The following is a 27321-nucleotide window of genomic DNA, read 5'->3' as shown; positions in this document are numbered from 1 at the left end:
ATTTTTAAAGAGAAATATTTGGTTTTGATATGTTGATTTTATTTCCTGAAAACTTGCAAAGCTGACTTATTAGATCTCATCCACATGTATTTTGGCTCATCAAAATACTCATAGTGGGTTTTTTTTTTCACATAGGCAACATGTCTGTGCATAAAGACAGTTTTACTTCTTCTAAAACAGTCATTTGACTTAAATGAGAAAGTAACTGCCTTTTATAATATACTCACACTCTGAAGAGTGGAGTTTTGTGGCTGAGGCAGTGGTGTCCCAGCCTCCTTTTTTTCTAGGGACAACACACTCCTGCCATCTCTCACTGACACAAAACAGTGAGGGAAGAAGATGACATTGTGAACAGCCCCACAGATCCATCTATAGGCTAGACTGGTGTGCTCACAAGGCTGAACTCTACGGGTGAAATCGATTGTTCCCAATGGCTGCACCTTGCCTGGAGGCCAGCAGCCTCCTCATACGTAGCATTAGGCCCTGCTGAGCTTCCAGAAGCATCCTGGGATGGAGATGGAGAGCACCAGAAGGGGGCCTAGAGCTGTCTTATGACATATACTACACTTTTCCACCTCTTTTTGGATTTTAATAATCAGGGAGTCAAGCAATTTGACTTTAGAAGAGGTTCCAAGAGTGTCAACCACATTCCACCCCATTAGTCCATCTGCTGTCTGGCTCCCATGTTCATGTCACTGGCTAGTTTGAATTCTCAGCATAACTGATCTTTCATAGCAAAAAGTATCTGGCCCCAGCTGTCCCAGCAGACCATGTGACCTCCAGGTAGATGTCTCCAGCAAAAGCATTCCCATTATATCCTTCCCCTCCAGGCATTCCCATGTGTCCTTTCTCCAAGACCCGCCCCCCCCAACCCAGATTCCCACTCCTATCCTCCCATCCCCAAATTTGTCTTCAGGCTTTTGGGGCCCTCTGGTCATCACAGGATGTCCTTCATATGCAGCTTTAAGGAGTAGGATCTGAATTGTAATCCACTGTTGGAGGGCACTTCCCCTTAGTAAAAGGTGTGATCCTTTCCCTTTAAAAAGACAGAAAGAGAAAATGAAACGTGTCCCTTGGAAGGAAGTGAGCCCCCATCCTTGGGAAGGGCACCCATGGGGGATGAAAAGGTACCTGTCGCTTGTGCTTCCCAAGGGATCCTATGTTGGGTAGGAGAACAAAATTGATGACTTCTAGTAACAAAACAACCTGGTTTTGGGGCGCCTGGGTGGCGCAGTCGGTTAAGCGTCCGACTTCAGCCAGGTCACGATCTCGCGGCCCATGAGTTCGAGCCCTGCGTCAGGCTCTGGGCTGATGGCTCAGAGCCTGGAGCCTGTTTCCGATTCTGTGTCTCCCTCTCTCTCTGCCCCTCCCCCGTTCATGCTCTGTCTCTCTCTGTCCCAAAAAAAAATAAATGTTGAAAAAAAAAAATAAATAAATAAATAAAAAAAAACAACCTGGTTTTAAGAACCAATTTGGCTCATCAAAGCCCTCAAGTTGGTCTGTAAGAACTCCAAATATGAAATCCTAGCATTTTTTTTTTTAATTTTTTTTTCAACGTTTATTTTTGGGACAGAGAGAGACAGAGCATGAACGGGGGTGGGGCAGAGAGAGAGGGAGACACAGAATCGGAAACAGGCTCCAGGCTCCGAGCCATCAGCCCAGAGCCTGACGCGGGGCTCGAACTCACGGACCGCGAGATCGTGACCTGGCTGAAGTCGGACGCTTAACCGACTGCGCCACCCAGGCACCCTGAAATCCTAGCATTTGAAAGGTCATCTAACCCACCCCGGAGAGGGAGAGGGAGAGGGAGACTGAGGGCCAGAGGGAGGAGAGAACTTTCTTGAGGTTACACTGGTGGCCAGAGTGAGGGCCAGAATTCCAGCCCAGAGCCCCTGACTTCAGTCCAGTGACCCTTGCATTGTTCTGATTCTTTCCTCTGAAGGGAACCCCTGAAGACTCTAGTTCATGGAACTCTAGTTCCACTCCCAGAGCCACTTGGAAGATGACATTTCAATAAGTACACTTTGTGTCTCAAACAGCATCTATCAGCCCTTATGTTACACACACTTATGTGTTTATTCTCTTTCATACCAACATGTAAACTTAACAAGGGCGGGGCTTTCATTTTTCTTTTTTAAGTTTATTTATTTATTTTCAGAAAAAGAGAGAGAGCACACAAGCAGGGGAGGGGCACAGAGAGAGAGGGAGAATCCCAAGCAGGCTCTATGCTGTCAGCACAGAGCCCGATGCAGGGCTCGATCTCACAAACCATGAGATCGTGACCTGAGCCAAAATCAAGAGTCAGATGCTTAACTAACTGAGCCACCCAGGCCCTCCAGGGCTTTGATTTCTTTGTGGATACTTCCCCTGTGCTTAGACTGTTACCTGGTGCTCGATAGGTGCTCCACAAATATCTGTCAAAGGAAGAAAGGTGGGAGGGAGGGCTCACCAGGGTAAAACAGGTCTTTACTTTCATCTGGTGGGTCTTCACTCCTCCCCATCCCACGGCCTCTGGCCTGGCTCAGAGCCTCAGCTCTTCCCTGACCATTAAGACGGCCTTCTTGTCTCCACCTGCTTCCCACTGCCCCACCCCACGATGCCACAGAACACATCTTTAAAACACAAGGGCTGCTTGGGCTCACGCTCTCTCTCTCTCTCTCTCTCTCTCTCAAAAATAAATAACCATTAAAAATTTTATTTTAAACACAAGACCTACTTCCCATTAAAACCCTTCTGAGTGTCTGGGAGAAAATATTTGCAAACCACACATCTGAAAACAGATGGGTGCTTAGAATATATAAAGAACTCTCGAAACTTAATAGAAGAAAGCAGGCCACCCATTTTTTTTTTTTTAATGTGCCAAAGAAGAGATACGGAGGAGGCAAAGCCAAGCCCCACCCCCAGATTACACCTTCCAAGTGGCCCTTTCCAAAGACCTCCTCCGAGGAAAGCTTACTGGTGACCTGAATTATAGGTATTTGTCTGCAAAAAGGCCAAATTCCTATATGAAGAGGCTGCAATCCTGTTGTAGCGGTTTATCTTGCTTCATCACCTGCCAGAGCCTCTCCTGGGCCCTGTCCTCCAATCACTCAGCCACCTCCAAACAGGCCAGGCTTATTCACCCCTCCGCGCCCATGCTGGCAGCCTGGGATGCCCTCTGTCTCTGCACCACCTTCCCAGGCAGACTGGCTCCTCCCTCTGCACACCACGCTTCCACAGCATCTGGCTGAGCCCTCTGTCATGTACCTGATTCCAGATCAATCCCTCCCTCCCTGCCCCGTTTGCCTTTCTGAGCAAAAACCACTGGCCCCTAGCAAACACGCAATTGGCTCATCAATCGCTATGACTTCCCCGCCTCCTGCCCTCCTCCTAGGTCGATCTTTTTTTGTGCTAGGGTGACCACCCCTCCAGCCTGTACTGTGGGTTTCACCACCTCACAACTGAATCACCGGCTTCTACCTGGCCCATCAGCCCCGAGATATGCTCAAGCCTCTATCCCTACCCACCCCTGCCGAAAATAAAGGAAGATAGAGGAAAAGAAGGAAGAAAGGAAAAGTAAACATATGGCCTCCTCTCCTCTCTGCCTTCCTTTGGAGCTGAAGGCCCTATCTAGCTCTGGTGCCACAGGGTCTCTATGGCAGTCACCAGACTTCCGTGTCGCACAGTAAACGTGTAGTTTGGCCTCCTGAGTCCCTCTTCCAGGCCAAACTCCTAAATCTCCCACCAAAGCGGCATATACAAAGGCCCAGGAGGTCAAAGAAAACGGATCGGGGGAGGGTAGGTGGAGTGAGAACAGGGAGACCAGCCACAGTGAAGATTTCCTCTGCCTTAGCCTTCCCGGTCTCGAAGAGCCAGGTCCTGGCCTCATCCTCCAGGAGGTCCTGGCCTCATCCTCCAGGAGACCATGGGGGAAAGAGTGAAGAAAGCATTCTGGATGGAGAGACAGAAGTCCTGGGTCCCACTTGCCCTGATTCTCCTTCCCTGCTGCCCTGTGACCGTAGAAAGGGGCGAGTGCCTTCCGCACGAAGCTGGGAGCCATTCTGGGGCAGAACTGCTGTCTGGCTGTCTTCTGCAATGTTCCAGCAGTCGGGATGTGCCTGGCACGGGGCAGCTGCTCAGTGAACCTGTGAAGACCGTGCACACGCGTGCTCTTGACGGGCAGCGACTTTTCAGGAAACTGCTCTCTCTCCGAATTCCAGTTGTCTCAACTGGAAAACACTGAGACTAATATCTACCTTTCAAAGTCATGGCATACAGGGGCGCCTGGGTGGCGCAGTCGGTTAAGCGTCTGACTTCGGCTCAGGTCATGATCTCGCGGTCCGTGAGTTCAGGCCCCGCGTCAGGCTCTGTGCTGACCGCGCAGAGCCTGGAGCCTGTTTCGGATTCTGTGTCTCCCTCTCTCTCTGACCCTCCCCCATTCATGCTCTGTCTCTCTCTGTCTCAAAAATAAATAAACATTAAAAAAAATTAAAAAAAAAATAAAGTCATGGTATACAATAAATGCCCACAAAATCACTTTGTACCTTATAAATATGCTCAAGAATATAAGAATTAATTGTCACCATTATTGCAAAGAATGGATATTTTATTATTTCCATTTTAGATGTCTGGATAAGGAATATGACTTTCGTTTAAAATGCTAAAACAGGAGGGCGCCTGGGTGGCTCAGTCGGTTAAGCGTCTGACTTCAGCTCAAGTCATGATCTCACGGTTCGTGAGTTCAAGCCCCACGTCGGGCTCTGGGCTGGAGGGCTGGAAGCCTGCAGTCAACTACAGATTCTGTGTCTCCCTCTCTTTCTGCCCCTCCCCTGCTCATGCTCTGTGTGTGGGCGTGCGTGTGTGTGTCTCTCTCTCTTAAAGAAAATGAATAAACATTTAAAAAGCTCTTAATTAAAAATAAACAAAAATAAGCAAAATAAACTGTTAAAAAGGTAATATGCAGGTTGAAGCATTCAGGAGGAAGTGTCTCGAGGTCTCCCATTTACCTGAAATGTATGACGTTAGAAGATGATTAACAGATCAAAAGAAGGATCGATCGGTACCAAGAGATGTCATAAAGCAAGAGTAAAACATTAATGACATCATCTAAGTGGTGGGTATATGGGTGTACACGGTAAAAATCCTTTCAACGTTTTCGTACGTTTGAAATTTTTCCTAATAAGCAAATGTCCGGCAAAAAAAGCTTAGAAGGAAAAATCAACTTCTGCCAAACCAAACTGGCAGTTTCCCACGTGTTCCGTTCATGGAGTCATCCAGACGTGACTCTTTCACCAGGGAATGCACTGACTCATCCTTGAACGCATACTCATCGAGCTCCCTCTATGCATGCCAGTGAGACACTAGAGGTCCAGACAGGAGAAGTTGTGTCCAGTAGGGACCACAGCCCGCGCATAAATAATTACAACAAGGAGAAAAGTGCCTCGACCTGGGGATCCCAAGAGATTGAGAATAAAGAGACGCTCTCTGGAAAAATCAGGAAAGGCTTTGCGTTTATGTAGAGCCGTGGAGGATAGATAGGAGTTTTCCAGACAGGAACTGGCGGGAGGAGGTCCCAAGAGCAGGTCACAGTGTGGCCAAGGCCTGGAGAGTGGTGCAAAGTGTGGCCTGACTAGGGCACAGAGTGCTCGAGTCCACACAGCCAGAGGGTGGGTCAGATGACACGAGAGCTGGCTGCGGGGCTCCTGGTTGGCTCAGTCGGTACAGTGGGTGACTCTTGACCTCAGGGTGGTGAGTTGAAGCCCCACGTTGGATGTGGAGCCTACGAAAGAAAGAAAGAAAGAAAGAAAGAAAGAAAGCGGGGGAGGAAGGAACATTAAAATCAGACAGATGTTAAAAAAAAAAAGAAGACGTGGTTGTAAGAGCCAGAAAGGTGGCTAGATGCAAAATAATGTTCCACTGGTCGGTCAAGCATCCTTACGAAACACCTACTGCCTACATAGCTCTAAAGAATGAAAACCAAAAGGCTACCTCTCCCACAAAGGAGCTAAATCCCAGGCTGCCTGGCTGGAAGCCCAGAACCCTGTGGTTTGGTGGGAGGAAGCAGGTGAGGCTAGGGAGTGAGGGTGAAACAGATTAGCTGTCACTAAGCGTCCTAAAAAGAGACTTCACAACTCTCCCACACTTGCCCTTCCTGGTCTGGCCGGCACATGCTTTGAGGACCTATCGTGTTTGCCTCCAAAACCTGACGCCTCCAGGTCTCACCTATTCCTGTATAAGACGGGGAAGGCGGCACTGACATTGATCCTTTGCCTTCTATGGCAGGCACAGTCTGTGGACTTTGTGGGTGTTTCCACCCACTAGCACACAGGATTATGACCAGCCGCAGGCGGGGATTAACAAGAGGGCATCAGCACTGAGTGGTGGGGAGCCAGCGACAGCGCCCCCATCCGCCCAGTTTCCATTCGTCTTCATTAATTCTTGACTCCTGCTTTATTTTTATGTTTTCATTTTTTTTTTTTTAACTTCTAGGGTCAAATGATTGCTTCTTTTGGTTTCGATCTTTCTTGGTTAATATTAAAATCAAAGGTAGAAATTTTACTCCAACTGGTGTTTTTAAAATTTTTGTTTATTTTGAGAGAGAGTGAGAGTGAGCCAGGGAGGGGTAGAGGGAGAGAGAGAGAGAGAGGGAGAGAAAGAATCCCAAGCAGGTTCTGCACTGTCAGCACGGAGCCTGATGCATGGCTTGAACCTACGAACCGTGAGATCATGACCTGGGCTGAAATCAAGAGTCCGATGCTTAACCGACGGAGCCACCCAAGCGCCCCACTCCAACTGGTGTTTTGACATTACATAGATTTCGATATAGAGTTTGTTGTGAATCATTTCTAAAGAGCGTATAATTTCCAACGTGACTTTCTCTTAGACCCAAGAGCTATTTAGAAGAGTGTTTCCTAATTCCAAGTACTTGGTTTGGGGGACTATCCTTTCATTGTTAATGTTTTGTCTTATTGAGTCATGTTTAGAAACAGTGACCCCAAATTTTCTATGTAGGATGTTTTAAACTTAGTTTTTAATGAGGCTTTCTTAGAGAATCAACTTCTTTTTTAAGTTTACTTATTTATTTTGAGAGAGAGAGGGTGCATGCAAGCAGGGGAGAAGCAGAGCGAGAGACGGAGAGAGAGAGAGGGAGAATCCCAAGCAGGGTGCAGAGTCCGAACTGTGAGATCATGACCTGAGCTGAAATCAAGAGTCAGATGGTTAACTGACTGAGCCACCCAAGTGCCCCAAGGATCAACTTTTATAAATCTTCCACGAGTAACTCAAAACAACGTGGAGTAAAATACACCTATTCAAACCCTCCAAAATAATTATTTATATAGACTTACTGTCAGATTCTCAAACCAGTCTATTCATGATTGTGGGAGCTCGTCACTGTCATTTGGGGTGTAAAGGTTCAAAGTTATTATCACTTCTTTATGGATTTTATTGTTTATCGTGATTACTCACCTTTGTCCCATTTCACATGTCTGCCTTGAATTCTACTTTGCTTCGTATTGGTATTGCCACTTTTGTTGGTGGTTGGTGGCCGTGGTGGTTACATTTATCTGGCATATCATAGGCAGATATATTCCTACATATTATGTCTTCCCCTTTCTAGACCTCTCCATGCTAATCCATTTTTCATTTGATTGGAGTATCCCCCCCAGTAATATTTAAAATTTTTTTTTCAACGTTTATTTATTTTTGGGACAGAGAGAGACAGAGCATGAACGGGGGAGGGGCAGAGAGAGAGGGAGACACAGAATCGGAAACAGGCTCCAGGCTCCGAGCCATCAGCCCAGAGCCTGACGCGGGGCTCGAACTCCCGGACCGCGAGATCGTGACCTGGCTGAAGTCGGACGCTTAACCGACTGCGCCACCCAGGCGCCCCGCCCCCTAGTAATATTTTAAGAAAAGATACATTTGGTATACATCCTGAATCCTTAGGCGTCTCTATTTGCCTTGCACATGAATGACCGTTTGGCTAGACAGAGAATTCTACAAACACTGTTTTCTAGCCACGTTTCAGAAGAGAAGCCCCCAACATGTCTGATTGTCCTTTATTTAAGTTGTAGGTTATTGGTCTCTTCAGAGATGAAACTTACAAGATTTTTATTTTTACCTTTGAAACTCGGAAATTTCACCACACTTTAAGCGAACGGAACGCCTACATTAATTTTTCTCCCTTCTGAAATCCCACGAAAACAAGAGTTAAGGAATAAAAATTGAAAAGCATATTACTCGCGGGGACCAAAAGAAGAGGCAGCAGTAAAGAAACAAATATTTTGGAAGTTAAAACGCAGATGGAAGAATGGCAACTAACTTGGCAGACCCAAGAGAGCTAAAACGTAAGCCAGTAGGAGATAAATTCAGGAATTCTCTCACTCCAGAGACTGAAGAATTAGCAGCACCCGGTCCTTCTGGAATAGGAATGAAGGTGGGGCCAGAAACAAGGCTACTGATTGAGAGTCTGCGTAGGATGCTTCCCTCCCCGCTCTCTGCAGCCAGATGAGAGTGTCCTTCATGGATGAAGATTGGGGAATTTATTCTCTGGAGACAGAGGGGGTCTCTATACAAGATGACACCAGGCACAGAGGAGATCACGAGTACCACCCTTACAACAGAATCAAGTGGAAGTTGGACCGCTAAATATCGAGACCTCAAGGCTCTTCCACTTAGAGCCCTGCCAGCCAGGCTTTGATCCTCCAGAAGAGTTTTTTTTCCCAGCCAAGGTAAAAGACGAAAGGTCTAACAACCCTGACACTGAAGTTCCCCCAGTGAAAATCCGCAGCTTGGTCAGCCTATGGAGAAGTCCACAATTAACAAGTGCCCCAGAGCCTTCAGTAGGATTTTCGGTTAGATACGCATGCACAGCCAAGAAATATCAGACATTTCAGAAAAATCTCTGGTATGGAATCTGATGCCAAAACAAACATACAGGAAAATGAAAGGATTTGATAAAACGAGACGATATCAGGCAAACTGTCTTAATCAATAATACCTTCAAAGTATGAGCAAACATGGTGTCCATGAAATAAGAGAATAGTGTTGCTAAAAGGAACATTTTAGAAATCAAAAAAGAACGGTTAGAAATTAAAATAGGAAATCAGAAAATGAAAAACTCGGTGAGTGAATGAGAGACTATTGCTGCTGTATGGAACCAAGCATGGAGCAGACTTTTTAAATGAATCAGTGAAAGAGCTTATAGGGGCACCGGGGTGGCTCAGTTGGTTAAGCACCCAACTTCAGCTCAGGTCGTGAGCTTGCCTTTCGTGAGTTCAAGCCCCACGTTGGGTTCTGTGCTGACAGCCAGCACAGAGCCTGAAGCCTGCTTCAGATCCTGGGTCTCCCCTCTCTCTGGCCCTCCCCCTGCGCTCTCTCTCTCTCTCAAAAATAAATAAACATTAAAAAAAAGTGGGACACCTGGGTGGCTCAATCGGTTGAGTGTCCAACCTCAGCTCAGGTCATGATCTCATGGTTCGTTGAGTTCAAGCCCTGAGCCCCACCCTCAGTGCAGAGCCTACTTCGAATTCTCTGTCCCTTTCTCTCTCTGCCCCTCCCCTGATTGTTCTCTCTCTCTCTCTCTGTCAAAAAGAAAAAAAGAGTAAGTTTATAAAGAAATCCTTTTTCCCACCTTATGACCTACCTACTGTGCCATGACACAATCTTCCTGACGCAAGAAAGAGCCCCAACGGGTCAGGTTTACATGGACAATGTCAAACCAGAGCCCTAGGGAAAATCATGCACAGTCTCACAATTAAACACCCACAGGGACCTGCTGGTTGGCTTCCATTCGGTAGCATTCATTGGCCTTAATTGAGCCTGACCATGTTCCTGTAGGGTATAAACCATTACCCTTTTACGGATGGGAAAACTGAGGTCTGGAAAACAAAAGTGACTCTTGGCGGGAGATGGGTCTACATGGAGAACCTATCATTTGTGTAGTCTGTCTCAAGAGCATTTGTCCTCTATTCGCCTTTTTTGTTTTCCTGATTATAAAAATGTTACATGCTTATTTTGAAAAACCTAAACATCTCAGAAATAAAACAAAGTGCAAAAGACCCTGGTAACCCTCCACAGGTAACCACGAGCAACAGGATGGCGCCTAGTTCTCCAGACTGTGTTGTCTACGCATATGGAAATATATTTTTAATAGGATGATTATTCTCCTATTTTCTTTTTAATTTTTTTTTCAACGTTTATTTATTTTGGGGACAGAGAGAGACAGAGCATGAACGGGGGAGGGGCAGAGAGAGAGGGAGACACAGAATCGGAAACAGGCTCCAGGCTCTGAGCCGTCAGCCCAGAGCCCGACGTGGGGCTCGAACCCACGGACCGCGAGATCGTGACCTGGCTAAAGTCGGACGCTTAACCGACTGCGCCACCCAGGCACCCCTCTCCTATTTTTAATATTCACATATATTTACTCTTCCAGATGAAGTTTAAAATAAATATATCCAGTTCTCCTTGACAGCCCCCCCAAATTTGGCAAAATGGCATTAAATGTGTACCTCAATGAGGAGAATTATTGTTTTTCCAACATGGAGTCTTTCCATCAATAAACGTGGTATTCTCTCCAGTTTTTCAAGCCTTTATTTTGACATCTTTATTAGTAAAGGTTTATATTTTTCTTCCTGTATGCCTTAACTGTACCTTATTAAGTTTATCCCAATGTTGGGGCGCCTGGATGGCGCAGTCGGTTAAGCGTCCGACTTCAGCCAGGTCACGATCTCGCGGTCCGTGGGTTCGAGCCCCGCGTCGGGCTCTGGGCTGACGGCTCAGAGCCTGGAGCCTGTTTCCGATTCTGTGTCTCCCTCTCTCTCTGCCCCTCCCCCGTTCATGCTCTGTCTCTCTCTGCCCCAAAAATAAATAAACATTGAAAAAAAAATTAAAAGTTTATCCCAATGCATTTTATCATTGGTATTGCTACTAAGAATGAGATCCTTTCCTTTCTCTCAATTATGTTTTCTATTAATTGTGGCTGCAGTATCAGAGGAAACTCTTCGTCTTTACAGTTGTGTTTTTTAGTTTTTTTCATGTTTATTTTTGAGAGAGAGACTGCACGTGAGTGGGGGAGGGGCGAAGACAGAGGGAGACACAGAATCCGAAGCAGGCTCCAGGCTCTGAGCTGTCAGCACAGAGCCCCATGCGGGGCTCCAACTCAAGAACCATGAGATCATGACCTGAGCCGAAGTCAGACACTTGGCTGACTGAGCCACCCAGGCACCCTGCATCTTTACAGTTTTAAAATGAACTCTGTTGGGGGCACCTGGGTGGCTCAGTGGGTTGAGCGCCTAACTCTTGCTCTCAGTTCAGGTCATGATCTCACTGTTGGTGAGACTGAGCCCCGTGTCAGCCTCCAAGCTGACAGTCTCGGAGCCTGCTTGGGATTCTCTCTCTCTGCCCTTCCTCTGCTCATGCTCTCTCTGTCAAGATAAATAAAATAAAATAAAATAAACTCCCGTGGACTATTTTAGGTAAATGCATTATAAATTGTGATACTTTGCCCTTCCTTACCAATATTTGTATTTGTTATTTGTTTTTCTTGTCTTACTGCATTTGCTGGAACCTCTACAACAACGCTGAAGAGGGCCAGGGTCTTGTTCTTGACTTCATGAGAAGCCTTCATCTTGGCCTCTTCTTTAAAAGCCCCCACCCTCCCTCAGGACTCAAATGCCCTCCTCTTTCTCCCCCATCCCTGCCTAATTTCCTTTGAAATAGAGGCTTTTCCTTAGGTTTTTGACAGCAGGGGGTGAGTTAAACTACTGTAGTTCCTTTTCCTGGATGATGTGCCTTCCAAGCCTCTGCAAAGGACTTGCCGCTTCTATAACTAAAATGCAGAATTCTGCAAAGGCAGAGCAGCTGCTAAGAGACAAGGAACTTGCCTCAGCGTCCACAACACGCATCCTCTCCTTCAGTCCTCAGTGCACACTCCGCAAAGTGGATTGTTTCGTGCACTCTCGTTGTTCAAAGGAAGGTCTGTCTCCAAGTAACTTGTCCCAGGTCACACAGCTAAGTGGCAGAGAGAATTCGAAGCCAGATCACAAGGGAAATCCTACAACCTCACAGACCTGAGCGTTGGATGTGATTACAGGGGTCAAGGGGAAGTTTGGACACAAGGGGAAGGCCGATGTTCAGGGGAGAAAGTCTAACGGGCATGGGACATCCTTCCCTTCCCTGTAGGCCTGTGCTGAGCAAGCAGTATATAGAATGGGGCTTTGCTGACAGGGTGGCCGGAGAGGAATGTCAAGAACCAGCCCATGGCATTCTTCCTAGAACCTTCAAATCCTCACGTGGGCATTGGTATAAGGGAGGGGCCCTGCCCTGGGAACAAAGACTGGCTATGAGTCCCAGCTCTATCACTCACCTGCTGTGTGACCTTGGGAGAGTTGCTCCCCTCTCTGGTCCTGGTTGAACACTTATAACATACCCAACCACCTTGACTAGAAAGAGGAAGAAAAAGGTTTTGCACAAAGTGTTCCATTTGACTTTCTAATTTATTTTTATTTTTGTAAGTTCATTTATTTTGAGAGACAGAGAGAAACTCAGCATGAGTTGAGGAGGGGCAGAGAGAAAGGGAGAGAGAGAGAAAATCCCAAGCAGGCTCCACACTGTCAGTGCAGAGCCCGATGCGGGGCTCGAGCCCCCAGGTCATGAGATCATGACCTGAGCCGAAATCAAGAGTCAGATGCTCAACCTACTGAGCCACCCAGGCGCCCCTAAAGTGTTCCATTTGATTTTCAGTTAAACAAAGCAGATGAATCCATGCATTTATCTCTACTCTCTCTACTTTCTTCTGCAATCTGCTAAAAGGACTATACAGAATTTTTCTTAAAAATAGACAAACAAGAAAGGGAGAGGTTGATATCAGGGGACATGGGGTATAACGTGTTTTTCTGGGACCCAGGAATTAGAGGCAGGAGTATCTCAAAAAGCAGGCGCAGGTCCGATGGCTGAAAACAGAGGGAATGTTAGATACACACACACACACACACACACACCTTACTCCTCACCCACCAGGCACAGCAGAAGATGGGCAGAGAGGCACCCTGGTCAGAATAGAGGGAGTAGGTGGAAATCCATACACTGTCTGAGATTCCCCTGCCTCCTCCGCCTAAACACAAGTAACCGCATTCACCCACTGCAGGATGCAGGATGCTTTTCCAGAGAAGCTGAATGGTCCCACAGAAAACACCTACAACCATGACATTGAGGGTCCTCCAAAAGAACGACTAGACCTTCATCCAATCACTCCCGGTGAAGCCGCCAACTGACAAGCCCCACCCACACTCACAGCAGTGTTCAGTGCTTTCCTCTTAAATGGGAGCAAGACAAGTAAAAGAAATAAGGCACTTGGAAGAAGCACAGTCAGGCCGGGAGCAAAAGGAAACCAAAGGTAAACTGTCATTGTTACTTTGATTAAAGAACATACTGCGTAGGAGACACTGAACTGGGTGCTACCAGAAGGAAGTGGGGAAGGGAAGGGAAGGGAAAGGAAGGGATCCACACAACACTCAGGAACTCTTTTTTTTTTTTTTTTTGAGAGAGAGAGAGAGAGAAGGTGCAAGTGAGCAAGGGGCAGAGAGAGAGAGACAGAGGAGAGAGAAAGAGAGAGACACAGGGCTTACCCGAAGTGGAACCGGAGTTCACAAACCACGGGATCGTGACCTGAGCCGAAGTCAGATGCTTAGTTGAGCCCCCCAGGCACCCCATACTCAGGAACTCGTGCAAACTAAAAAAGATTGAGCCAAAATTTCAAAAGGCAACAGTAGGGTTCAAAGATAAGGACAAGGAAATTTTACCAAAGAGGAGGATGGAAAAGGCAGAGACAGAAAATGAGAAAAAAACAAAAACAAACACACACACACACACACAAAAAAAAAAAAAACCACAAAAAAGCATGACAAAAACAGAGCATCACACCACGATATCTCCCCTTCCTAAGAGAGGAAATTCCCAAAGACACAAATGCAACTGATTTTCCCCAGATGATTGTCCCAGATGGAAAGAACCCGGTAGGTACAGTACCCAAAACTATGGGTGAAAATAGACTCACATGAGGACAATTTAAGACTAAATCTCACCATGAAGTTTCAGCACACAAAGGACAAAGGGAAGATCCTCAAAGCTTCCAGAGAGGCAGGTGCAGATTGCATGCAAAAGGCAGAAAACCAGAACGGCACAGGAATTCTCAACCATGCGTGAAGCTCAAAGACGACTGAGCAAAGTCTTCAACATTCCAAGGGCGAAATGTTCCCAACCTAAAATCTTACCTCCAGCCAAACTGGTGATCAGTTGGGCAGGTAGGAAGCAAGATTTTTTTTTCAGGCATGTGGTCTATCAGAAATGTTACTGCTCATCCCCTTTTCTTAAAAAGCCCCCTCCCCGCCCCCCGCCCGACACAAACCAAGAGCATAAATCAAGGAGGCAGACACGACGGGACTATGTTGATAAAAATAAGCATTTAAAAGTCGGTCTTCCCTGAGCAATCGGGTCCCCGTGCCCTCACCGGGTTTTCCAACAACAAAATAATCTAGAGTGCGCGTTTGTTCGCCTTTTGACATTTCTGAAAATGAGATCACGCTGCAACCGATGGCCTCTTAGGTCAATAAATAAGGCAGCAGCTAGCATTTGCGCACTGCTTTACAGTTAGCCGTGGCACTTCGTGCACCGTTTTTCCTTCGGCTTCACAACGGCTTCCGGAAACCAGTTTTATCAAGCCCGTCGTGAACACCAAGAAACTGAGATTCCGTGTGGTGAAGCCACCCAAGGCAGCGCCTAGCTGGTGTGGGTTGTGAGTGGGGGAGTTAGCATTGAGTCCCTTTTCCTCACCAGGAGCGTTAGAGTATCTCATCGGGGGCTTCACAGCCCTCCGCTCATCTGACAGTTGAGGAAACCAACGCTCAGAGAGGTTAAGGGATGCGCCCCGCCTCACACAGCCCGGCAGCCAGGCAGGGTCAGGATCTGAACTCTCTCCACTGCCTCGCTGTTTGGCTGGCACCAGGGGCAGCAGCTGTGTTCCCATGGGAAGCAAGCACAAGGTGGGGGGCAGGGGAGGAGGGCATCCCAGCCCACCCCAGAGTAAGCCCTTCCCCCGCCGCGGGAGCTCCAGGGGCACTCACTGCATGACCCTGTCCCAGGCCGGGTCAGAGGGGTAGCGCTTGGATCCACCCAGGTACAGGGACCGATACCGCTGCCGTTGGTCCTTCGTCTCCATTAGCCAGGTGTTGAGGTAGCGGCCCACACCTACGGGGTTCTGTAGCAGGGAGAGGATGGCGGGACATGTGAACTCGGGCCTCCCGGCTCTCCCCACGCTGCTCCCCACTCCATCTGTTAGGGGTTGAACTGCGTCTTCCAAAGGGACATGTAGAAGTCCAACCCCCGGGACCTCGGCAAGTGACCTTATCTGGAAATGGCCGCTGATGTCATTGGTAAGGATGAGGTCCCCACATGAGTAGGGCGGGCCCTTAACCCAATGAGACCGGTGTCCTTCTAGAAGAGACCCACGGGAAAAGACAGCCCTGTGGCAGTGACGTCAATGACAGCGGTGGAAGGGAGTGACGCATTCACATGCCCAGGAACTCCAAAAACTGCCGGCTAGCACCGGAAACTAGAAAGAGGCCAGGAAGGATTCTCCCCTGCAGGTTTCAGAGGGAACGGCCCTGCCGGCACCTGGACTTTGGACCTCCGGCCTCCAGAACCGTTTCAGGATAAACTGCTGTTGTTTGAAGCCGCCTGGTTGTTGGCGCGGCCGTGGGAAGCTAACACACCATCCCACCCAGAAACCTATGTCCTAGATACAAGAGGCGGCAACAGAGAGGTTCCAAGAGGAGGAGAGGAAAGGTAACCTGCCCAGAGGTGACTAGTGAGGGCAGGAGAATGGCTGGTCAGGAACCTAGTCAGTTCCAATGGCTGGTCAGTTACCTGTGGCGTAACAGTGCCAAGGGTGGCTCGAGAGAGATACCAGGGGCCACACACAGTGGGATGTGCAGCTGAACTTGCTGCCCACGAGGGAAAGGCCTGTCTCGAGGGGGAGCAAGCTCCCGGTGGTGGGCCTCCCGTCCCGGGGCAGGGCGAGCTCAAGCCCTGGGACCCAGACGGATGTCACCTCAGCTCCTCCCACTCTGCAGTGGCCAGCCCTGTGCTAGCAGCATCCGGCTCTTACCTAAACACCTTATTCGGGGTCCCCAAGTGAAGACCTCTCCCTTGCAAGAAGTACAGGCATGGGGTGAGAAAAAGCAGCTTGTGGAGGGCTGACCTGCAGGTTTCTCTGAGAATCGGGCAGGATGACAGGGTGTGGGCACAGTGGAGGCCAAGCCGTCACTCTGAGAGGCGAGCAGGTGGGGTGGAGGAGGGAGAGCTCAGGTGTGGGGGTGCGGGAGGAGGCGCAGTGGGAAGGCAGGTAAGTTACAAGCAGAACGTTCCCCCCGGGAAACCAGGAGACACTTAAAAATAAACAGCTGTTCAAAACCAGGCACAACTAACCCTCGCTACTGGAAGTCAAGACGGGGCCACCTGGTGGGGAGGGAGGTGTGTGTCAAGGGGGCTCCTGGGGCGCTGGAAATGCGCTCTTCAATGCTCTGGGGACTTGTTACAAGGATGAGCCCATTTTGTGACAATTCACGGGGCTGTCCGCTTAGGATTCCTGCACTTTACTGTATGCTTATCAGAACCTGAAAAAAACGTGCACTCGAAAACTGAAGGGCAGCAGTAAGAAACAGAATGAGGTCAATATCCACTGCCATTTGTATAAATTAAGAAGGCATGCACACAAAACCCAAGAACTTATTAGCCGTTTTACAAGAACACTGAAAGCTCTATCACACACGTGGGGGGTGGCTGCCTCGGGGGAGGGGGAGGGCGACAGAAGGGGTCCTTGCTCAGCCAAGGATGAGAAAGGGGCCAAGTCCGCTAGCTGCTCCCTGAGGCCCTAAGACAAACACAAAGAGGATGGAGGGAGCATCCCCCTGGGAAAATAAGAGCGTGAGCTGGCTCTTGGGGGGACGTGGTTCTCAAAGTGTGGTCCCCAGACCAGCAGCGGCATCACCCTGGGAACTTGTTAGAAATGCAAATACCCAGGCTCCCCTACAGGCTACCGAATCAGACTCAGACGCTCCGGCAGGGCGCCCAGCATTCTGTGCTTTGACAAGCCCTCCAAGGGGTTGCTCGTGCCCACTCAAGTTTGGAAGTCACTGCCTTAGAGAAATAAGATGGTAGGAATGGGTGTTTGTCCCCTGGGGAGAAAGAGGTGGGATCGGGCTCACGCAGAGCATCAGTTCCCAGGTGTGGGGGTGCGAGGGCTTGGTGCTGCCTGTAGAGGCAGGAGAGGGTTCCCTGGCCATCACCTTTTAACCCCCACCCCAGACCTACTCACCCAGCTTCCCAGAATCATCTGGTAGGCCTTTATGCCCATCCGCTTGGAAGACAGCAGGAACGGTGGCTGGTTGACGTGTTTGCATTCCTTCTTTGGAGGAAGCCACGAACCGGGACCAGACGTGGCCTAGGGGTTAGAAATGAAGGCTGAAAGCTGGAGGGGTCTGGCAGTGGTCAGCCTGGGACCAGGGCAGGTGAGGGCTCCCGACAGCCCACCCCACCCACCCGCAGCCCTGGGCCTTGAGCCAAAAACAGTGAGGGGGTTACCCAGCCACCTTCCGACTCACCAGGAGCCCATCCTCGGGGGGGTGGAGGGGCCCTGTGATGCCCTCATAACAGATGTCACCCACTCTAACCCCACCCCTCAGCCTGACACCTCTTTCCAGGTTCCCAAGGGCGCACAGGGTCTGGCAGGTCCCCAGAGGCTTTTCCAACCTGGAAAGCGGAAGCCACACCGACTTTGGAGCTAAACGAGCTGGCTTCCTTCTCACACTTGCTGGGGGAGCCTGGGCACATCCCTTCCCATCTCTGGGCCTCAGTTTCCTCTTGTGAAATGCAAATGATAACTCCTACTTTGGGGCGCTGGAAGGTGCCTGGCCCACAGCGGGCATTTGGGAAATGTTAGCACCCTGTTTCATTCATCCAGACCCCACTCCTCCCCAAGCCCCTAGCAGTTCTCCGGCGGGGGGGGGGGGGGCAGGCCCTGCGTGCGGGAGGCGGGAGCCTATCCGGGTCACTGGCTGCCACACCCCAGAGAGGAGCCCACCATCCCCTCAGAGGGAGCAGGTATGCAGTCCTCTGTCAGGGTGGACCCCTTATTCACGCTCTGCCCTGCCCCGCGTCCCCTTGGCCTCTCCCCAGGGGAGAGAGGAGCACTTGGCAGGTGCCAGGCTCCACCCTGCCAGCTCCAATCCTTAACCTCTGACTCTCAAGCCACTTGGTTATGCTCAGAAGACAAGCAAGCAAACTGAGCCTTGGAGAGTGGGAGGGACATACTCAGAGTGACAGGTGCATGCACGACCAGGCAACCGGGTGGGTCCGACACCCCAGGCTGAGCTTTCCCCTCGAAGAGCCAGCCCCATCCCATGCCCCCCCCCCCCACACGAGAGTCCCCTCCCCAGAGAAGAAGGTAGGCAGGCAGGCCATGGGGGAACACTGACTAGTTTTCGGGGGCACTGGCTAAGGGTCGCCCAGTAAATCCTCTCCGTCGGGGTTTCCGGGTTGCGAGAAATTTTCGAAAAAACCCCACGCTTCTTATTGTGCCGCGAGTTAAGCTCTTCCACGAAGGTCGTAAAATTCATCAGTTCCCTGGGCTTTTTTTTCTGAGAAACAGAAAAGAGAAAAAAAACAGAAGCGTCATGCCAGGAAAATCAGAGCCCTCTCTCTGGACCCTCCGCAGCAGAGAAAAGTGGGTGGTCACGCCAGGAGGCACTACTCTCCACCCTGCCTCCCGCAGCCCTGGCCGTGGACTTGGCCGACCAGCCCTGGCAACCTCACCTCCAAGCCACGCCCACCGCTTAGCTTGGGGCTTTTGCCTATTCCTACACCTTCCCACTCATTCCAAGGGCATTTACTGCACGCGCACTGTTCTCAGCGGGAGCAACAGTCCCAGTATTTAAACACCAGCGCGATGGGGGAACACAGAGGACTGTCAGGGCTGCGAAACTACTCTGCGCGATACCGTAACGGTGGATACGCTTGCCCAAACCCGTGGAAGACACGATACCCAGAGTGAAACCTAACGTGAACGTGGACTTTGGCTGATAATGACCTCGGTCTAGGTTCATCGATTGTACCAAATGTGCCCCTCTGGGGGTGGGATGTTGCCAGTGGGGGGGAGGCTGTGCATGGAGGGGGAACAGAGGGTGCACAGGAACTCTGTACTTTCTGCTCAGTTTTGCTGTGAACCTAAAGATGAGCTTAAAGATAAAGTCTATTACTTTTTAGATAATAAAGAATATTATGTGGCCTGGGCACTGGGTCAATCAGAGTAGGAGTTGGCTGTAGGGCCTGTGGAGGGTCTCAAGGTCCCTGCTATGCTCGGCAGGACCACTTCAGTGGCTGGTCATGGGAACGTCCGGAAGGCCCTGGGGAGAAGTCGGGCTGCAGGGCTCATTCCGCAGCTATATGCCAATTGGCCCAAAGTATGTCAACATATTACCTTCACCACCCCCATCCTAGGGCTTCTGAGCGCTCACCACCTGCTGACACTCTATGTTGGTTTCACTTATGACCGTGTGTCCTTTTCCGCCGGAGTATAAGTGCCACAGGGGGCAGTCACTCCCGTGACTATTACCTGGCCCAAAAGTACACACCGGGTGAATGCACAGTGGAGGGAAAATGAACAGGTAATTGGACAAATAGTCAATTCCAATTGCTATGAACAGGAAGAAAGCAAAGCCCAGTGTGCTATGGGTCACACAACAGGAGCATGATGGGAAAAGGGCGGGGGGGAGGGCGTCGAGTTAAAATTCTACCTCAGTTTCCCCAGCCTCCCAGCCTCTGGCTTGTTAGCTGCCACTAACAAAGCCAGCTGAGACGGGCCTGCGATGCCTGGGAAGTGCTTCCAAAATAACAGGGCGCCCAGACCCGTGCCGTCAAGGTCCCTGCAGGCCTTGTGGCCAGTCTCCCACGCAGCCCGGGGGGTTGTGACCATCTGCTCCTCCTCTGCTGTGCATGCAGGCGAAGTCAGACAGACATGCTGGGGTTCAAATCCCAGCTCTGCTCCTTACCAGCTGTGTGGCTGGCCTTAGCTTCCTCATGGAACACAGGCTGTGAGGGTGAAGTGAGCAGCATGTGGGAGGGCCCTGCAGTGCTTGGCACGCAGGGTGGCGGTGCTCCTGGGGCTGATAAGCGAGGGCTGCCATCTGCAGGGGAACCCGTGCTCTGTGCCCCGCCTGGGTACATACCTGCACAGAGTAATGTCCATAAGGCTGGGGCTTGCTTCGGTCACCGGAGAAAGTGTCGTAGGGGCCGCGGGTGCCCATGGATCGTGCCAGGTAGGTCTCAATGCCACTTTTGAAGGAGTAGGTGCCTGGTGCCAGACCACTCCCCTAGAACAGAACCCGGCTGACAGTCCCACGGGAGAACTGCTGAAGCAGGCCCACCGCCTCCCGGGGTCTCAGTTCCCCATCTGCCCTGGGAGCCTCCCCCTTCCGCCAGGACTATGCAGGAAGGTGGGCAAGTCCTGGCCAGAGGAGGGGGTACCTGATGAGCCAAGAGGAGTGGCCTGCTGGTCATCCTGCACATGAGGACCTGAGAACGGTTCTGGGCTTTCTCCTCCAGCTTTGTGTATGGGTTACCCTTCACCCCATAATTTCCAGGGCCTGGATAGTAGTTCTGTGAGAGGTGGGGGGAGGGACACAAAGGTCATCAATCCCACTCCTTATGCTGAGTTTGCCTGAAGAAGAGAAGCCCTGGGAGGGGAACAGGATGTTCAGGGACCTTGTGTGTTAACCGCCCCCCAACACACAACATGGTCAGCCTCAACACAGCTCCACCACTGCTCAAACCTTCAGTTCCAAGTTCACACTCTTCCCCAGGGCCTCGGCGGCCTGTCCCACTTATTTCATGCTGCTCCCCGCCTACATCCCACACTCCAGCCAAACTGGGCTCCTTGCCGTATGCCAAACACAAGCCATTCTGCCAACCTCCGTGTCTTTGCTTGCTGGTGTTGTTACCACCACCCAAAATGCCCTCCCTGCCCCCTTTGCCTTGGAAAGTTCGAATTCTGCAAAGCCAGCTCAAATGCCATCTCTCCCGGGAATGAAGCCTTCCTTCCCTATCACCCCAGACAGTTGCTGGCTTTGGTGGTCTCAGAAATGCCATCTGTCGCACCTGCTTTTGCATGAATGGGGTTCTCACTGTGCTCTGAACAGTGCTGTCGCCTGGAAGGATCTGGAGTCCTGGGTTTGAATCCTGGCTTGGCTGCTTCACAGCTGAGTGACCTTGGGCATACCACTTAGACCTTCTGAGTCTCGTTGTCCACATTTGTAACATGGAGATAGCAATAATTTTCTTCCAGGGCAATGAGGATGAAATTAAATGCCTCTAAAACTTCTTGCACAGTGCTCAGCCCCTAGTGGGCACCGACATATAAGTCAGGGTGGGACGCCTATCTTGGGGGTCCGGAGAAGGAGGGGGGAGAGGCTGAGAACCGTGGCTAGAAATGAGCATCTGGGGGTTCCACTGCCAGGGTTGGAAGTATGGTCTCTGGAAGTGGAGTGAGCGGAGACACCCTGCAGTGTAGGTGGGTGGGTGGGTTGGTGGGGGGAGGTGGTCCTTGGATAGAGACCTGGAACAACGTTTGCTGCCGCCATGCATCTTTTCGCCACACGAGGTCGCTGCGCTTCCACAGATGGCTCAGCCCTACCCACCTCCGCCAGGAACCAGCCCTGGGGAAGCAGCCCTACCCGGCAGGCTGGAGAAGGCAGGGAGTTCTACCCCGGGGTGGGGGGAGTCAGCCAGTTATGGCATCAGATCTGCCCTGCCCTCAGAGGACAGCACTACATGTGTCCTTCTTCTAGGGCCTAGGGTTTCCAGGTGCGTTCAGAAGACCCCCAAGGTAGGAAGCTGGGTGCCTGCACAGTGCGTTAGGTGCTTCAGAAGCCTCAACATTTGGTTCTGGAGGTGACTCAGTGAGATCAAATCAGCACCATCTGCAACTAACAGATGGAGAAACAGAGTTTCAGAGAGTCAGACCTCGAGTCCAAGGTCCTACCTCTGGAAAGAAGCAGCCGCTAGGGTTCCAACTGCAAAGTCCAGGCTCTTTTCTGAGCTGTTTCCCAGGGGCGGGAGGGCCATGAGCCTGGGTACACCTCAGAAGTGACCTTAGAAGTGCCGGTTCCGACACAGTAGCCACTGTGAAGAAGGTGGGGAGGACCTTGAAGGCATTAGGAGGCATTCAGACCTGGTTCTGACACACGAGGGTCCTTCGGAAGACCATTCTGGCAATGGTAGGGGACCAGGAAATCGGTCAAGAGGCTGCTCCTGGGTGGAGAAGGGACAGTGGCCTGGGCCAGGGTGGAGGCAGTGGGGATGGAAGGAGGAGGACAGGAGGCAAAAGCACAGACCCTGGTGACTGTGGGGAAAAGGATCTGCTAGGTTTCTGACTCTGGCAGCTGCTGGTGCCATTGCTGGAGAAGAGTAGGGCTGGGGGAGATTCTGATGTGGGGGAGAGGGGGGGGCAGGGTGGCAGCGAGGGGAGAAGAGCCATGAGGGAGGCTGGCAGAGGAACTCCAGAGCTGCAGACCTAGTGTCCCCAGAGCCAAGAGAGGGGACAGTGTGCTGAGGGAGCGGGTGGTGGCATCACCCAGTGCCAGAGGTGGACAAGATTCAGAAACCAGAGGAGGAAGCATTGCCTTTGCTGTGTTGGGGCTTGACAGCCCCATCCTTTCTGGGGAAAGATTCATGGGGCCCCCAAAGCAGGTACCCACAGCTTTGGCAATGACACTGGAGAAGGCCCCAGTGGAGAGGTCAGCACCCTACACAGGTAGCGTTTGTAGACCTGTAGGGGTGGAGGGACAGCTAGAGGGACCAGAGGACAGAGGAGGCCATCAGGTTCCCAGCCCAGGTCTCACAGCAAGAAGACAGCTGAAAAAGCAGGCCTTGGACATGAGCTGCCCCGGGATTGCCTTCTGCACCCACTGGGGCAGTGGCACACCTTGAACTCACTGTCTAGCCCTGAGCCCAGGACAGTGGCTCGGAGAAATCCTGCAGGGCCTGATGGAGCAGCAATGGGAACAAAGTGCACGAAGAGCCAGCTGGAAGGAAGGGTCAGGCCGTGGAACCTTCCTCCTGCTCAGCCAACACTCACAGATGCCCCAGTGCAGGGGCCTGGGGACACAGGAAGGAAGCATCAGATTTGTTCCTCGGCCACCATCTGGGCTGGGTGCTATTAGACCCTGTCCTCCAGGGACAGTCAAGGAACAAAGTCCAAGGGAGCCAACCTATGTGTAAACCGCACGGGCTTTGTGTGCACCCCTTAGATTCAAATCCTGCTTGTGCCACTGGGAAGCTCTGCAACCTTGGGCAGTTACTTAACCTCTCTGTGCTCCAGTTTTCTCATCTGTAAAGTGAGATAATGCTAGTGGCTACCTCACGAGGTGAGGTGGGGGGGGCGGGGTTGTGGTGAGGATTAAATGAATCAGTACACTCGAGTGCTCAGGACAGCACCTGGCACGTCGCAAGTGCGGTGCTAAGCGTCAGCTATTATCACTTTAGATTTGAAGGTAATGACTCAGTTTTAAATGTCTCCAGGCATCCCCTCTCCCTATACTGCAGTTAACAGCTTCTGCACCTAAAGATGCACAGAGTAATCTCCAGGCTTCACGGTGGTTAAGGTGCAGAAGAAACGGCCGGGCTCTGGGGTTGGACACTGCCTGCCTCCCAGCTGTGCAGCTTGAGGCAAAATGCTCATCCTCTCTGAGCCTCCAGCGCCTCATCCGGAGTGGCTGTAAACAGGATGTTTGGGAACACCAAGGACTATAGTAGGCGCGCGTGCCCTGATTGATTCCACAAATACTGACTGTGCGCCCACTGTGTGCCAGGCACTGCTAAGAACTGGGAATCCTGCAGTGAGCCACCCCGGCAGATGTCCAGTGGGGAAGAAACACTAAACACAAGCACCATCAGGACTCCTGGGAAAGGGAGATGTCTGTCGCCTAGTGGGGCTCAGGCAGGCTTCCCAGCTGACCGCTGAGGGCTGAGGAGGAGTCCCTTAGACCAAGGGGCCGCTGGGGGAGGGGGAGAGGGAGAAGAAGGGCATTTCCGGCAGAGGGAATGGCAGGAGGAAAGCCCCAGTTGAAAGAGCTTGGCCCATTTGAGGAGCTGGAAAAGACAAGAGCATCCGGCTGGGGAGGGGCACTCCAACCACAGTGCTCACTCCAGACTGACTGACTTCTGCCTTCTCCCTTGCTGAGCTTGAAACCCACTCGACGGGACGATCGTTCCGACCCACCCAGACGCCACCCTACCCCTCACCGCAATCACCTCCCATCTGGATGACTCCACCCCTCACCCCTACAAGCAGGGTGCTCCTCTGAAAACATAAATCAAGCCCTTCCCTTGTCAAAACCCTCCACTGTCCTCCCAGTGGAATCAATCCCGAAGCCTCCACCTTGCCGCCCGGTCCTGCCCTCTGGCCCTCACCCCTCTGCCATCTCTCCACCTTCCGCCTTCCGCCCTCACCCCCCCCACCAACCTCCAGCCACACCGGCCTCCTGCCTGCCGGCCCAATTCAGGGCCTAAGCCTGCTGTTCCTGCCGCCTGGAACGCTCTCCTGCAGCTACTGTGAGTTTCTGTTGCTCACCTCCTGCGCGTTTTGCTCAAATGTCACCTCCCCCCAGAGGTCTTCCGGGACCACCCCAGAAATTACACTTCCATCACTCTGTCGGTATCCCTTCCTTGTCTCATTTTTCCTCACAGCCCCGATCATCTATGACGTGCTTCTCTGTACTGTCATTTCTTCCACTAGGGCACCAGCTCCAGGAGGTCAGGGGCTTGTCTTCCTCGCCGCTTGATCCCCAGGCCCGAGAACAGTGCATGGCACTTAGTGGGTGCTCACTCAGCATTTGCTGGCTAGATGGATGAGTTTGTGGAGCACCCAATGTATGCTGGACTCTGTCCTGGGGACTCAGAGATGAACCAGACCCATCCCTGACAGCAGGGAGCTCCTCGGCTGGTGGGGGAGACAGACGCAGGAAATATGACAGCCCCTGGGCTCGAGGCTGTGGTAGCAGAAAGCAAAGGGGTTGGGGGACCCCGAGGAGAGCCTGGCCGAGCCTGGCAAGGAGGCGGTACAGGAGGGGCGCTTCCAGCACCATCCAGGCTACATGCTCTGCAGCCAGAGCCGAGGGCGGGAGGGCTCGTCCCCAGTACACGAGGACACCTACCCCAACGAGGCCACGGAAGCGGGTCTCCCCCGAGCTGAGCAGCCCCCGGGTGCTGCATGGTTTCTGCTGCAGCTGTTCTAAGAAGTCTTTGAGGTTGTAGGAGCCGGGCCCCAGCTTCTCCTTCTGCCCCAAGAGAAGAAGGCAGAAGGTGACAACTTGAACCACGGGGACGTCCACGCAGGAGGGAGTCTGGAGGAGGGGGGCACTCCGTCCAGGATGAGCGCTGCCTGGGAGGACTCACCTGCAACCGCTTCTCTTTCATGATGGCCTCGTACTGGAAGTGGGGCAGCTGGGTCAGCCGGGTGGCTTCCTGGGTCCTGGCCCAGCCTGTGCCCACCTCCTTGCTGAGTTTCTTCTTGCTGAAGCAGGTCTCCTGGTAGCCATAGGTTCCAGGTCCTATGTGGGACTGAGTCAGAGCACAGTCATACCAGTCTACCCACAGAGTGAGTCCTCCTCACCGACTGGGGGAGTAGACAGGCAGGACCCGGCTGTGCCCGCCGCCCCCCCCCCCCCCCCCCCCCCCGTCTCAAACCTGGCACTGAGGGGCGTGGCACTCGAGGTACAAACACAACATCCTCTGTCATTGGTCCCCTTACACTTAGGGGTGGCACCTCCTTCAGAGCTCACAGCTGGTTGGTGCCAGAGAAGAAATGGCACCTGGGTCTCCGTCACCCCAACCCACGCTGTTCTCACGACAGCCCTGCATTTATCAACACATCTGAGGTCCCAGCTCTGAGCCAAGCTCTGTGCTCCAGACTGAGGGCTTGGAGAGGCGTCAGGCATGGCCCTGACACAGCTCAGCTCCTCCTCCGTGGTGAGGGGCTTGGAGGGGCAGGGGGAGTGTCAGAGAAGCCGCGCACACAAACTCACCATCTGCACAGAATGAAGCCTGGAGTAGGGGGCCTCAGTGAAGGTGCTGAGTTTCTTCTGATTGGGGTAGATGGCGGAGACATCAAACCTAGGGAGGAGGGCGCCCGGGTGGCTCAGTCGCTTAAGCTTCCAACTCTTGATTTCTGCTCAGGTTATGATCTCACCGTGTGTGGGATAAAGCCCCGGGTCGGGCTCTGGGCTCTGGACTGAAAGCGCGGGGCCTGCTTAGAGTTTTCTCTCTCTGCCCCTCCCTCTCTCTCTCAAAATAAATAAAATAAACTTAAAAAAAAATAATAACCCTAGGGAGGGACAGAGACCCCGAGAGAGGGAGGGACAGAGACCCCGAGAGAGAGCTCAAGGCCTGGCCCCCGGTCCTGGTGTGGCCAGTTCTGGGGGCGCGGGGGGCTGTTGGCTTCCCAGAGGAGCTGGCCGGTGGAGCAGGAGCAGGACTGCGGCCACCGCGGGGTCTCCGGGCTTCCTGCTTCTCTCTCCACCCTTGCCTGGTCCCCTCCTTTCTGCCGGAAGCCTTTCCTCAAAAGTCACCTTATCGTCACAGCCCCCACCCCACCCTCCAGCACTGGCTCCCCCTCCCAGCTGGCTTCTTCTCCACAGCCCTTACCACGACCCAGCATTTTATATAGGTTTCTTTTTTGGTTTATGACCCACTCCAACCACCCCTCCCCACAAGAATGCCAACTCCTGAGTACAGAGTTTCGCTGTTTGTTCTCTGTTGTGTCCCCAGATGCTAGAGCTGTGCCTGGCACGGAGTAGGTGGCACATGGAAGTCACGTAGAGGTGTGAATGAAAGACACCTGGGCTGAAATCCTGCCCACCACCCTTACGCTGAGCGACCTCCTCCCCGGCCGGGCCGCCTGGCCTCTCTGAGCCCGGCCCATAGGAGGTGTTCTTGGAACGCCTTCAAATCACTTGAAGTTGGTGAAAAAGAGCTCTGGGCAGAGAAGCGCGGCAGGTGTGACGGGGAGAGAAAGTCGCCCCCCACCCCCACCCCACGCTGCCAGTCTCTCCTCCTGTCCCTCCCTCCTCCCCCAGGCTCCAGCCGCGCCCCGAAGGGCCCCACCTGTGGCTCTGCACCCCGAAGGGTGCCCCGCTGAACCACTTGGTGCCCATGGCTCGGGCGCCCCCAGGCGAGGTGCTGGCCGGGACTCCCGCCGCGGGACCCCTCCCGCGGACGCTGGCGGCCACCGCT

General features: G+C 52.0%; 1 protein-coding gene across 1 annotated transcript; it reads right to left on the bottom strand.

Annotated features, from left to right (window-relative positions):
- Positions 1–17: 17 nt before the first annotated feature.
- LEXM (lymphocyte expansion molecule) lies at positions 18–27321 on the bottom strand. Its single transcript, XM_043575078.1, has 10 exons — positions 27193–27321; positions 26115–26202; positions 25486–25650; positions 25245–25367; positions 20560–20691; positions 20262–20405; positions 18513–18674; positions 17354–17479; positions 15102–15235; positions 18–1036 (listed from the first exon to the last, which is right to left on the bottom strand). Exons 1-10 carry the CDS (start codon positions 27240–27242, stop codon positions 964–966), a joined length of 1197 nt encoding a protein of 398 aa, XP_043431013.1. The 5' UTR covers positions 27243–27321; the 3' UTR covers positions 18–963.

The sequence above is a fragment of the Prionailurus bengalensis genome, chromosome C1 (assembly GCF_016509475.1).
Source record: "Prionailurus bengalensis isolate Pbe53 chromosome C1, Fcat_Pben_1.1_paternal_pri, whole genome shotgun sequence".
Classification (NCBI taxonomy): domain Eukaryota; kingdom Metazoa; phylum Chordata; class Mammalia; order Carnivora; family Felidae; genus Prionailurus; species Prionailurus bengalensis.
The sequence above is the reverse complement of the archived record's forward strand: the minus strand, read 5'-3'. Positions and strand labels throughout refer to the sequence as shown.

What these genes read in the sequence shown, in the direction of transcription:
- LEXM (XM_043575078.1), bottom strand. Translation starts at nt 27,242, where the DNA reads ATGGGCACCAAGTGGTTCAGCGGGGCACCCTTCGGGGTGCAGAGCCAC. An exon ending in GGCTTCATTCTGTGCAGATG is followed by an intron (nt 25,651 to 26,114) that starts GTGAGTTTGTGT and finishes GCTCTGACTCAG; the next exon opens with TCCCACATAGGACCTGGAAC. An exon ending in TGAAAGAGAAGCGGTTGCAG is followed by an intron (nt 25,368 to 25,485) that starts GTGAGTCCTCCC and finishes CTCTTGGGGCAG; the next exon opens with AAGGAGAAGCTGGGGCCCGG.